Source organism: Pholcus phalangioides, unplaced genomic scaffold, assembly GCF_987345545.1.
Source record: "Pholcus phalangioides strain wild (caught in Gottingen) unplaced genomic scaffold, Ppha-v1.0 ptg000007l_1, whole genome shotgun sequence".
In the NCBI taxonomy this organism is placed as follows: Eukaryota; Metazoa; Arthropoda; class Arachnida; order Araneae; family Pholcidae; genus Pholcus; species Pholcus phalangioides.
The window spans coordinates 22,896,980-22,910,401 of record NW_028301600.1 but is presented as its reverse complement, the minus strand read 5'-3'; the positions used below and the strand labels follow the sequence as shown (position 1 = coordinate 22,910,401).

The following is a 13,422-nucleotide window of genomic DNA, read 5'->3' as shown; positions in this document are numbered from 1 at the left end:
TTGAGATATCTCGCTAACACATAGAATAAAGTTTGCACATAACTATGGCATAGGGCAGTGTTTCTCAATTGCCGGGCCACGGCCCAGTACTGGGTCCTGACAATAGTCACACCGGGCCGCGAGAGTGATTTGCAGTTTAATATTCTCCTTTAGTTTCTCGTTAGTTGTGTGTACGGCCGAGCCTTTCACTTGAACAAAAGAGATTTACCGGGCCGCGGGCTTACAAAGGTTGAGAACCACTGGCATAGAGAACATATGAAACATCTATCTATCTGTCCATGCTCAAGCCACGATTTGAATCTAGGTCATTCCCGCTTGTGGGGCAACAAAAGTTATACTTGAAAATAGTGATTGTGAAATTGTCTTTATTTTGTGACTTTCAGGCAGCATGTACCAAAGGGCAAAAGGAAAACATATCAATATTGCTAAATTCACAATGTAAAGAAATTTTTTTACTACCTCTCATTTTCAACATCAACCAAGATCTGCTGCTTTTCTTCAAGTTCTTCTTTGAGTTCTTTCACTTGTGTTTTGTACAATGTCTATAAAGAATTAAGAAAAAATTAAATGCTAACTTAAAAATATCATTAATCAAGAATCTTTTTTCTGAGGTCAAAAGATATTAAAACTTGATGCAGTGGACACAACTTATTAGACTCATAGATAATATTATTATTCGGGTATTGTTATCACTTTTTTGAAAAGTACAGGTCAGACATATATCATAGCATAGAAAACATTTTTTAATAGTTATCAAGATTTGGGAAGGGTATCAATTATTTTATCCTCTGTGCATTTTGAAGCTAAGACTGAACCAGACTTATTTTGTTTCTATACTATACATTATTGTTCAGTCTGCAGACTATGTAGCAGGTGACAATAAGCAAACCCATCCTGCACTCTGCTCATGTTCTTATCAGGCCATAGTGGCCACTATGATGCATGTGCGAGTGGTGCTTTGTTCCCAATGGACTTCCTATAGTTGAGGTGTATGAAAGATTTAACAAAAACCCTCCTTCAATTCTTGGTTTCTTTCGGTTGACTAGATTTGCAGTTATTTGGCCTAAAGTGTAAATATTACTAACTGAAAAAGTGACTGACAGATGGCAGCACAGGCTTCATCTCGAAGAAGACTATGTGTGTATTACAAGAGTGAGAGTCGATGTCGGGATAGCAATGGCACTCGTTGTGTTGTATAACTGTCCATGTTTTGTGTTCATTAAATGTTATAATTAACAGTTCCAAGTGATTATTCTACATTGGCGATGAGTCAGGATGTTTTTCTCCATGTTGTAAATTTTTTTTACTCTCTCTCATCCAGTGACTTGCTGAACTGCTTAGGTTTCTCTCCTGATTATGAGTTTCGGAAATGTGACTAGTTTCGATCCAGCGCTGGAGTCATGGCCTCAATATACAGAATGTTTACAACAATTTTTTATTGCAAAAAAATGTCAAAAACGATGATCAGAAGCGCACAATATTCCTGACAGTCATCTGTGCGTCGACGTACGACTGTTGCGGAACTTAATTTCTCCGGATTCGCAGCCATAGAAGACGTTGAATGAACTGATTCAAGCATTGAATCAGCAGTTCGATCCAGTACCGTCCGAGATCATCGAAAGATTCAAGTTCAACAGTCGCGTGAGATGAGCAGGTAAGAGTCTGTTTCCATTTACATTGCCGAATTACAATGTTGAGCAGAATTTTACAATTTTGGCACAACCTTAGACGTCATGTATCGTTTGCTACATACGTGATGAGTCTATACAGCGGACATTGCTGTCCGAGGTTAATTTAATGCTCACTCGAGCAACAGAAATAGCAGTTTCGATGGAAGCTGTGGAGAGAGATCCGGTGGACTTGCGTAAACCAACAATGGAAAATGTTCACAAAATTCAGGCGCGAAGGTCTCCCAGGAAGAAACCAGACAATGGATCAGAGGTTTCGTCATTGACTCGTGTAAAGAAACCAATGAGCGAAGCATCCAGAGTTTTGGCATCGACGCTTGTTTCACCGGAGAGCAAAAGCTGCTATTGTTGTGGGGATCCACATTTGTCTAATGTCTGTTGGTTCAAAAGTTCAACTTGCCTCAGTTGCAAGAAAATTGGGCATCTCATACAGGTATGTCAATCAAAATCGAAAAATAATACAGTGGAAGTTAACAAGTTGCAAAGTGAGTCATCGAGAGAGGGACTTTGTTCTCTTACTGAGGTCATCAGAAATTATTTTGCTTCATCTCGATCCTGTGGGACAGGCTCCACCGCCATTACGGGTGTGTTGCTATATCGAAGGGAAAAAAATCACCATGGACATCGACTCGGGAGCACCGTTTTCATTAATTCCTGCGGCAGGAATTAAAAACTGAAATTTGACTGCAGTCATTTACAAAACATACAATCAAAATGTTGGGGGTGATGCAAGTGAAGGTCTCCATGGATCAATTGAACATTGTGAAGCTACCTCTACTAGTGGTACAGGACGGTTCAGTACGCCTTGCAGGTCGAAATTGGATTGGGCCTTTAGGTCTATCGTCTTTTCTTGCACAGTCAGCTGGAAGTGTAAACCAAGTTAAGTCAGTACCTAGCACATTGGAAATGTTGCAGAGGAAACACAGTGACATGTTTTCTCCTGGACTGGGTCATATCAAGGATAATGAACCACCTGTGCCAACGGATGTGGTATTGCTATTGAGACAATTTGATGACAGTCCATTAACTTCTCACTGAATTGCTGCTGCTATAGATGAAAATTCTACTATTTTGGAAGTCAAGGAATACATCCAGCATGGCGGGCCAAAGGGTCTCAGAGAAGAGTTACATCAATTTTGGCTCAACTGACATGAACTCTCCGTAGAACGAGGTGTGATATTACGTGGAACTAGAATTTTATACCTCTGCGCTTCAGGCGATTCATCTTGGATGAACTTCATGGAAGGGACCACGGAATGTCAGCAGTTAAAGCTATGTCACGTTCAAGTCTGTGGTGGCAGAGAATTGATAGACATAGAGGCTCTTGTTCGCTTGTGTGTGTCATGTCAAGAAAATGCATCCATGCCTCCTGCCAAGCATGTTCCTTGGCCAGTGACCACAGTTCCATGGGACAGAATATATATTGATCATGCTAGTCCAGTAGAAGGCCATACACTTCTCATTGTCATAGATGCAGCTTCAAAGTGGATAGAAGTGATTACTGTGCCCTCAACTTTTTCAGCTGCTACTGTTTCTGTATTGCATAACTTGTTTTCTCGTTTTGGGCTTTCAAAAAGTATAGTGTCTGACAATGGACCATCATTCACTAGTGAAGAATTTTCTTCGTTTTTACATTGTCATGGTTATTGTACATATTCGAACAGCCCCCACCATACAAACTCAAATTGATTGGCTGAAAGAGCAGTGAGAACTGTCAAGGCTGGGTTAGCAAAGCATAAGTTTGGTTCTTTCAAAGAGAGGTTGGAAAAAGTACTCTTCGACTTACGCAGAACACCTCTTGCTTCTTCAGGTGTTGCTCCAGCTATGACCATGTATGGAAGGCAATTGAGATCTTGTTTGGACTTGATTCAACCAGAGAAAAACTATATTCCAGTTCTCCAGACGATCCTAGTCCTGCAAAAAGTTTTCATCCTGGAGATGAGGTGTGAGCCAGGAACTTCGGCAGAGGACCGCGTTGGATTAAAGGAACTGTTGATATGCTACGGGTAGATCCATGGTGCGTCTTGAGACATCTTCAGGTTCTCTCTTCAGGCACACAGAACAGCTACAACATGGTGAAGCCATACCATCACCAGATGTCACAAAACAAGAAGGCACTAAAGAGAGTGAGACGACTTCTACGGTGTTCCTTCAGCTACAGAGCATGCAAATGCAGAGAGTGGATTGAAGAACGAAAACAACCAATGTGCAAAGGTGAAACCGTCAGCACCAGAGCCGTACCTGGTCTATTGGGGTCCCAACTGTGCTGCAGTAGCACTTCATACCCCCTTAATCAGCACCAGTTCGAAGATCTTCAAGGATCAGACATCCTCCAAAAAGGTTGGTTAACTGACTGTTTACTTTAGGGAGGAAGGAATGTTGTAACTATTACTAACTGAAAAAGTGACTGACAGATCACAGCATGGGCTTCCTCTCCAAGAAGAATATGTGTTTATTACAAGAGTGAGAGGGGATAGCAGGGATAGCAATGGCACCCATTGTGTTGTATAACTGTCCATGTTTTGTGTTCATTAAATGTTGTAATTAACAGTTCCAAAAAAGTGATTATTCTACAAAAAAGATTTCTCAATCAAGGCATCTATGGTATGTATACATGAAAAAAGTGTTGCAATCCAGACTAAACAGGTACGGCTGATTTAAAAATTACAAACAGCTGAATTAAAAAACAAAACAAAATGTGATCTTAGTTAGATCATAGATGATGAAGTTGTCAAAAACAGTGGAATGCAATGTCACAATTGAACCAGTTTTGTTAAAAAAACAACTTTCATGTTTTCCACACAAAACAGGATGTATGGTCATTATATATGCGTCTCAATTTTTTTCCAGAGTCTAGTTATTACTCAGTTAATGTGATCACAAAACTGAAGTCCTGATTGTGATCACATAAAGTGCCGTGCATTGTATATTGATTCGTTTGACAGAACAATTACTCACAGAAAAATACTGCTCAGTTTCCAGCTGATCTTGCAATTCCTTCATTTGAAGATCATCAAGTGATTTTAACCTAAATAGAAAAACATAGATAATAGAAAAACAATCTATTTCAGAAACATAGGAGGATGCTTGAAATGACTTAAAAAAAAAGAGGGCATGTCCTCTTAAAGGAGGATGTTGGGTAACCCTATTCAAGATGAAAAAAAATTGCTAACAAATTTTCACTTGATAAACAAGCAATGCCTTACAACAAAAACAGAAACTGTAAAAGTTTTAATAGATTTTGACTTAATAAATTAGAGCTTTCTTGCAATGCAAGTAGTGGGTATACCAAAGCCTCCAAGGTGAGGACTAGTCTATAAGATGCTTTGTGTAATAGTAATTGACCTTTCTCTTGTCTGTCATGCATCACATGATCACCACTGTCTTAATGTCTTTGCACGCTGTGTGTGGGTCCAATTTTATTGAATAAATGAAAAACTAAATTATGTATTAAGGGTGCATAGGTTTTACGAGAGGGCATGACATTTTACTGGTGAATCATTGTTCCTAGAGGCAGTACAAAAACACAGTGCAAAAAGTGTAAATTACAAGGTCTAATGTAAATAAATCAAGGTGAATCAAATGGTTTCAATGTGCTATCCATCCTTTTTTAAAGGGATTTGTTTACATTTTACTGTTCAATGCCAGTGTCATTGTTTTTGACAAAAGAAGCACTTTAATTTTTACCTCTTTTCAAAGCTTCTTAAACATTGTTTATGCCTCTACTACTACTTAACTGAACATACACCCTGTACACATTCCTCTTCAGAATTTCTAACAAATCTGCACATGCCAGAGCGAGAGAATGTGTGTTCAAAGTGTATGCTTGGCCCTAACATATTCATGTTGCTGAGTTGCGCTTGTTTCATGTTCATGCTGCCATCTGGCTTCCATTTTTTGAAGTAAAGATGGAAATGCTTGAATTTTTATGTTTTGCCAGTATTGTGTTGTAGGCCTGTCTGCTCTCCGTGGAGAGACTTTTTCAAGTTGTTTTATGCCTCTGCATGTCCTAAAAATACAGAAGACAACTGCATGCTATTGGGTAGCATCAAAGTCACAAAACCTGGAATAGGCCTATGTATCCAACTACTTTGACATGCAAACTGTTTTTTCACCTATACACAAAATGTGCACCATAATTTTGAATGATGAATGTTAATTACTGTACAACGAAAAAGTAAAACGAAGTAGTACATACAAAGTCTTTTTTTTTTTTATACAGATAGAAATTTTGAATGATTACTTAAATATTGACACAAAATTAGTTTTTGAACTCAAACTAAGCAAAAGAAAATTTAATGAACCACATGGCCCACATACACCCCCCCCCCAAATAACCTGAAAAAAAATACAAATTTTACTTTGACAAAATCATTAATTGCAATCTACTACATTTGTATTATTTGGCAACATTTCAATGATTCCTGTTTCATTTAAAAAAAGTTACACAAATTTTGTTGACAAGATTTCATAAAAAAATAGGAACCCTGTGATATGCCATCCTGACCATATGCAGATAAAGGCTCCTTGTAAGCAGGAGGGAAGGATAATTTCCATCCTGCCCATGCTAATAATTCAACTTTTTAATGAATAGCGGGGGAGAATATTATATATATATTTTGTTTTAGTTCATTGGGGTGGGGGGGGGGGGAGAGATCGCCCCTTTGCCTCTTTAACCCATCAATATGCTGGGGCAGACTTTTTTCTCGGGAAGGGTAGCCCTTTTGAAAGGGTTATTATTATATGCAAAATAAGTGTAGATTTTTGTGAGCCCTCCATTCGTGTGGCTTGGCTCCAGTTGCCTTAGCCCAGTTACGGGACTGATCTGGGATGTGAGAGCCATGCAACAAGTAATATAGTGCTGAGTTATGAAGAAAAGCATGAAATCATAACTTTTTCCAATTAATTCATACCTGATGAACATTAAATATCAAAAGGTTTATTCTATAATTACCTTACTCATAAAGGGAAATTTCTAATAATTCTGTTTACGTAGATTTTTTAAGCGTAGAGCTACTTCTCACTGACTTAACATTGCATACATAAGTTGGAGAAAAATTCTTCAAAATCAAATAAATTTCAGAAAAATAAAAAATATCTTTATAATAAGTGAATCTGTGGCATCGAATAGATCCTTCTTTCCTCCTTGTTTGCTGACAGAAAGTAATGTTGGCATTCACGCATGCGTAGACATTTGCGAAATTGGTTTTGCCATGCATGCTGATGTCTACATCAGATAAGAAAAATTACTCACATATGTTTGCTAAATCAACATCGCCAGTTTCAACTTGATGTAAGGATACCAGATTTCACTGATACATTGCTAATTCGGCATCACAAATTTCAACTTGATGTAAAGTTGAGGTAAAAAGTTAGTTAGGCTATACAAGTTGTTTAAATTGCAAACTGCTTATTATAACAATATGATTGTATTCAACTAAGCTGGATGAAATACAAACGTAACTAATGAAAAATTACTTACATTTTAATTTTACCAAGTTCATCTTCAATAATTTTTTTTGATTCCCTTAAATCTGATACATCTCTTGTTAGTTGCTTCTCTCGATTTTTCAATTTGTTCAGCTCAGCTATATTTTGAGAGCATTCATTTTGCAACATACTGCGTTTCTGAGTCTCTTCCTTCATTTCACCTGTCAATGCTTTCACCTACAAGTGTAACCAGAACAAAATTCATTCAATACAAAGAGATATGAAAATATAGTCACACTGAACATTCTGTAAGTTTTTCCCAAATGTCAAAGGTTAATTATGACTTTGATATTATTCAGAAAATATGAGTCCTGAATTTAAGATACGAAATACCAGTAACATATTCTAAAATCATTAACCTTGCAAGCAAAGTATATAGATCCTTACTTGATACATCATTTTTGGGACCATATAAAGTAGATCCCAGTTATAAGGGTTTTCAAGAAATTGTCATCAAAAACATTGTAAGTGGGAAAATGCTTTAAACAGAAAATTTTTATAAGTATTAGTAAGACTTCTCCCCCACTTGTTTCCTAAATGAAATGTTGAATTTCTAATAAATTAAATGCAATGGAAGCATGGGTTGTTCAAGTTCAAAATGAATACAGAAAAATATTGCTCAGTAACTTCATGTTAAAAATGATACATTGTGAAACTTATAAAATGACATGAAAATCTTATATTTTTCCTTGTATGTTACTAATTATTAGATAGAAAGCGGATCTCTTCACGTTCTCTAAAAGTAATCCTTCCACTTTTCTGGGAGACTATACTCACAGAAAGACATTGACTTGGTGAAGGGGATGTGAGGATACCAAGAGCCACCCATGCTCTTGGTAGCACACAGGCTTTCTCCGGGGGTTTTCAAAGGTTATATGGTGCAATCATTGCTGAGTCTAAACAGAAGCAGCTATAAATATGAAATTTGGTGAGTATTATATTTTATAATACAGAGCATCACTACAATGGGATTTCTGAAAATTTAACCCTCACCCAGGGGGGTCCAAATGTTATATGTGGGAAATCATTGTGGAAGAATTTTCTGATTACCAAATCCATGCGAGCGAAGCCGTGAGTTACAGCTAGTAATTTTATATTTGTAAAAAATAGTTATACCATTTATTTGTTATATCCATGGCTGTGTCAAGAGTGTCATGGGCCCCAGACCAGGTGATTTTTCTGATGATCTGTCAAATTTACTCACTTACCACCAAAGATTTCAATCAAATCTCATTTTTGTGAGCCCCCTTCTTCACTTGAGGCCCGTTGGGCCCATATGTTAAAAAAGCACTGCTTATAGCCCATTTGATTGCCAAACTGTCATTTTATGCACTTGAGAGCAAAATAAACAAGAACCCATTGCTTGTAGCATTAATGTCTATGCCAGATGGAGCCCCAAACCCTTCGAATTAGAGGTTGGTAAGATAAAAGCTTTCCCTGACAGTTTTGTGGTTATTACAAAATTAGTAACAAGAAATAGTGGGGGTCATGAAGTAATCATGCAATATACTGTATATGCAATGAAATATAACGAATCGTGGATACTTTAACTTATGTGAACAAAAATTCATGCCAAAAATGAACTTGTATCATGATAATTATGTATCCTAAATCAAACTTTCCCATAAAAAATAAAGGATATATAGGTATGCTACTATTAAATGATAGAGGCTCTATACACTTCATAAACATTGCTCTGAGGAATTTATAATGAATTTATGCTTACCGGAATGTGTAATTGAAATAACCGTCTACTATGACTATCAAATATTTTTTCTCTTTGCTTGGTATGGATTCGCATTATTGTAAAATTTATAATAATTAGGCACACAAATAAATTTTATTTTGAAATCCTGAGTCTCTTTTTTTACTAACAAGCTGAATTTTATTAAAAATATTGTTCTTTTAATACTGATGGAAATTACTTATCTTATTTCATGCCAATATCTAAAAGTTCAAAACTAAGACCAGAAATTTTTTTCTCCACATAGCTAAGAGACTCAGCTAATTCTGAACAATGAAATAGTATATAAAGTCTCTAAGTGAAATATCTTACTTTTTCAACCTCTTGTCTGTATTCACTATCCAGCTTTTGTAGCTGTTGCTGAGATTGTTTATAATTTAATGATAACATAGACACTTGTCTTTCTTTTTCTTGACTTATTCCATCTGCTTTATGCCTTAATGCCTTTTCTTCGTCTAATTTTGCTTGAAGTGCTGATTTAAAATAAAACATATTATTAAAAAATAAATCAAGAAAATTATGTTTCCTTCACATAACAGCTTTCAATTCAGCAATTTCAGAACAGATCTTGATATATTCTAACTCCAAATATTTTTTTCAAATCAAAAATAAGAAAAGTCCAATCATCATGAAATATAGGAAAACGGAAAATGTATACAAAGAGGTTCCTTCCAGTTTTCAATAAAAGCAGCCATAATTTCTGGTAAAGAAATGGAATGTATGAGCTGCACCAAGAAAAATAAGCTGAGAAAAAGTTTTTGTGGAAACAATAGCTGTTTACATAACCACAGCTTCATATGAGCTGTCCATTCAAAACCTAACAGAAACTCCAATCAACTAGCATTTAATGAAATGTTAACATCAAGAATTCTGTTTTTGTCACATCAGTTAAAAACCTGACACAACTTTTGCATTTAATTTTTTCCCCCTGATTTAAACAATCATCAAGCTATGACGGCAAATGCAGCTGCAGCCACACTTAATGGTGGTGCCTATGACGGCATATGCTGTCATGCAAATTTTCAGTCTTTATAACAAGGATGTAGCAAAATAATTTGTCACACAGCTGGTGCCACCTGCACAGGCATCCTTCTACTTTATTATCCTGCCACTAGATGGAGTTGAAAAATTATATTTCAAGGTCTGGGGTTATTACAGTCGACACTCATTATAATGACCCCCACCCAATTGTCATGTCAAAAACGGACATTATATCAAAAAGAAAAACATATAGGTTATTCATCATATGAAAAAATTTGGGACTTGTCCTGCTGGTCGTTGTAATAGAATGGTCGTTATAACATGGAAAAAAAAACAGGAAGAGAAGAGCGTGCAGATCTTTATAAAAAGGGGCGCAGCCGGTTATTAATTAGCCAGATGACTGGTTACAAACATTCACAAAATACTGACCAGCTGACTTGCCAAAATACTGACTTGCTGTTTTGCTCTTGCTCATCTCCTTAGATAAGCGAAAAAGCAAAATCATACAGCCATTTATAGGAGGAGATGGGCAGTATGCTTGATCATAAAAGCTTGATGGTTTTAAACCAATAGCAATTTTATTGTTAGACTCACCTTTTTTGTGAAAGACCGTTTTGTTTATTAAAGTCATACCCCACAGCTTCTCCCTGTCCCCAATACCCCCCTCCCTGCTCCTGTCCATATATGTGCATGTCTGTATTCGAATACACCTGATGAGAAAATGGAACGCAATCAATAAATACAAGATTTCCCTTTTCTGCAGTCTCACTGTCTGAAAACATTATCTTAAAAATATTTCCAACATCCTTGAATTATTATAGGATGAGTGGGGGGCATTAGTAATTTCAAATACAAATACACTTTCAATGCTTACAATATTTAAACCTTTATTGTTGTTTCCTTTATGACATCAGGGGTGGCTTAAGGTAGGGTGCAAGGGGTGCACAGTTCACCCAGGTGGCAGCATAGACCTTAGTTAGACTTAAATTATTTTAATATTTTCCAACTGTAAAAATTCACATGATATCAGAGGCGGATCTAATGGCAGGTGCAAAGGGCCTCGACTTCTGAAGGGCCCAGAAAAACCCAAACTTTACACTTTTTTCTAATTTAAGGGGCCAAATGTTTTCTCTTGGGCCTCAACCAACTAAAATCCGCTTCAGCACGATATCACACTTTTGAGCCATACACTGACAACAAAGATGTTGAGGAAAAATTGAGGGAACAAAATAGACCGTAATACCAGAAACAAGAATGTATTCTATCAGGGGCGGCTCGAGACAAAATTTCTACCCATGTGGGACCAATTTTGTCACCTCTTGCCTACCCCTTCCTTTCCAATTATACCAACAATTCCTGACGACATATATATATATATATTCACCTTCGCAGCTCGGATTTAGCACCTCTCCAGAGTGGACAGAAATAATTTTCAATTAGTTTAAGTCAATGAAACTTCTGTTACTCTCTCACTTCTATCAAATTTATTTTACAAACTTTGTTTTCCTTCTTCCACTTTTTTTTTTTTGATAATTTTACTCTTCCAACCCAATCAGAGTTCCTCTTGCAATCAAAATAAATTTCAATTCAGACGTTTTATGTACCTTAAGAGTCAATCACCAACATACAGATGGTTTGTGAACATGTGCCAGGAAAGAGGGTTGAATTGTTGGCACAGGTGACCATGAATAGAAGATGCTTTGACAATGTATAATTCAATCATTGTGCATTATGATTAGATAAACTGGTAGTTTTAGAAATGTTATTATACGTTAGGTTATTGATAGGCCATTTCTAAGTTGAGAGTCGATCGAACTCCATTTCAGAGAACTGCTGTTTCTCTACTTTCCTCTTTGCAATGTCAACAAAATGGAAAAGATTGTGCTTGAAAAGTGGATGAAAATTTTTTTTTAAAGAAATAGATGTGCAAAATCGCTCTAAGGCTGGGATTACACTGTAGAAGTTTCATAAAACTTGAAAAATTTAACTAATAAGGTCACAAGTCCCCTTTCCTAGAATGTAACCAATAATTTTATTGGTTGGATTTTTAAAGTTTTATAAAAGGACTTTTATCAAACTTTTATAGTGTAATCCTGGCCTAACAAAAACATTAATTCCCAAAAATATGAGCCTCAAAAAACTACATTCAGTTCTGTAATCAAAGGTCAGCAAATGATCGCTTCTACGCCAAGTAGTTCCAGCAGCGTTCCACCATCCTGAAAATATTTCAGCGAAGCAAGATTCGCATGGAATGTTATCCTACATCAATCCCATGGAATCTTATATTTACCAAAATGTTGCAATGAAGCAAACAAAAATAAGTGATTTTTATGGGAAATCATCAGTAAAAGTGAATGACAAACTCATTTTCTATTTCCCACATTGTTTTCAGTGTCTCTCCCATTCACACTCTCTCTTTCGATTTTACAAACTAATTATCAAATCTGTACGGGCTCGTAAAAACGAGCATTGACTATGTAAATAAAACATAAATTTGTAAATGAAATCCGAGCATATACGCTTTAAAAAGGTATGAAATCACACTCTCTTCCATTATTTAAAATCATCAACATTCAAGTAAAGGTTTTATTATCTTCCTTATGATTTTTTTGGAAAATTTGATTGAACTGCCAAATTGAATTCCAGGTATTCTTTATATTCTTATCATTTTTAATCAGATTTTGAAAACGAAATAAAAACATGAAATTTTTGAGAATTTTGAGATGTTTACTCTTATTCGAAACCAAGTTTCAGTTGCACCACTTTCACAATCATATAACATTTTAATGTGGCCTTTTGAACATTGTATAAATGGGGTGCCATAGTACAATTATTAAGATTTTTTTTTTTTTTTCAAATGTTTAATTGCTGAAAGAACGTTAGAGGAATGTTAAATATATGTTGATCGCAAATTTATTCTATGGCTGATAAGTTTTAATATGTTTCATTTCATAGTTTTAGTTTCATATAAATAAGAATGATATGTGTTTATAGTGAAACATTATTTATTGTCATTTTTCTGGGTGCAACATATATGCAAGTGTAACTCTTTTCAGAAATTAGGGCATTCTTATTTGTGCGTATTAGAAAAGGAAAATTAATTGTGTAAAAATTAAGTTGTATAAAAATGACATTAAATTTTTATTGGTTCATTTTAATAAAATTAAAGACAAATAACTAAAATGTGTGAAAATCTTACCTTGAAGTGCTTCAATATTTGCTTCTTCTGTACATAACAAAATTCGTGTTTTATCAGCTGTTAATGCAGCGATTTCATCCTTAAGCGTTGCTGTTTCCTCCTCCTTTAAACTTTTCATATTTTTCAACTCTAACTGAAGCATCGCATGATCCTCAAAAAAAAAGAAAAAATTATACCAACTAATAGCATACACTTTTACAAAAAATTTCAATTAAAAATTAAAAACCTTGATTTACACAGCCTCTATCTACAGAGGCACATGGTTAGACCAAGATAGATTAAAATCACAACCTCAAGCTGCGGAAATGCTAGGCGTGACA

General features: G+C 35.7%; 1 protein-coding gene across 1 annotated transcript in view; it reads right to left on the bottom strand.

Annotated features, from left to right (window-relative positions):
• Rok (Rho associated coiled-coil containing protein kinase) overlaps nucleotides 1–13,422 on the bottom strand; it is a 165,018-nt gene that overhangs the window by 45,520 nt on the left and 106,076 nt on the right. Inside the window, exons 21-25 of the mRNA XM_089233880.1 lie at nucleotides 13,103–13,253; nucleotides 9,235–9,395; nucleotides 7,171–7,355; nucleotides 4,647–4,716; nucleotides 460–542 (exon numbers count right to left, since the gene is read on the bottom strand). Of these exons, the coding sequence (XP_089090006.1) occupies nucleotides 460–542; nucleotides 4,647–4,716; nucleotides 7,171–7,355; nucleotides 9,235–9,395; nucleotides 13,103–13,253 (650 nt within the window). The remainder of the gene's footprint in view (nucleotides 1–459; nucleotides 543–4,646; nucleotides 4,717–7,170; nucleotides 7,356–9,234; nucleotides 9,396–13,102; nucleotides 13,254–13,422) is intronic.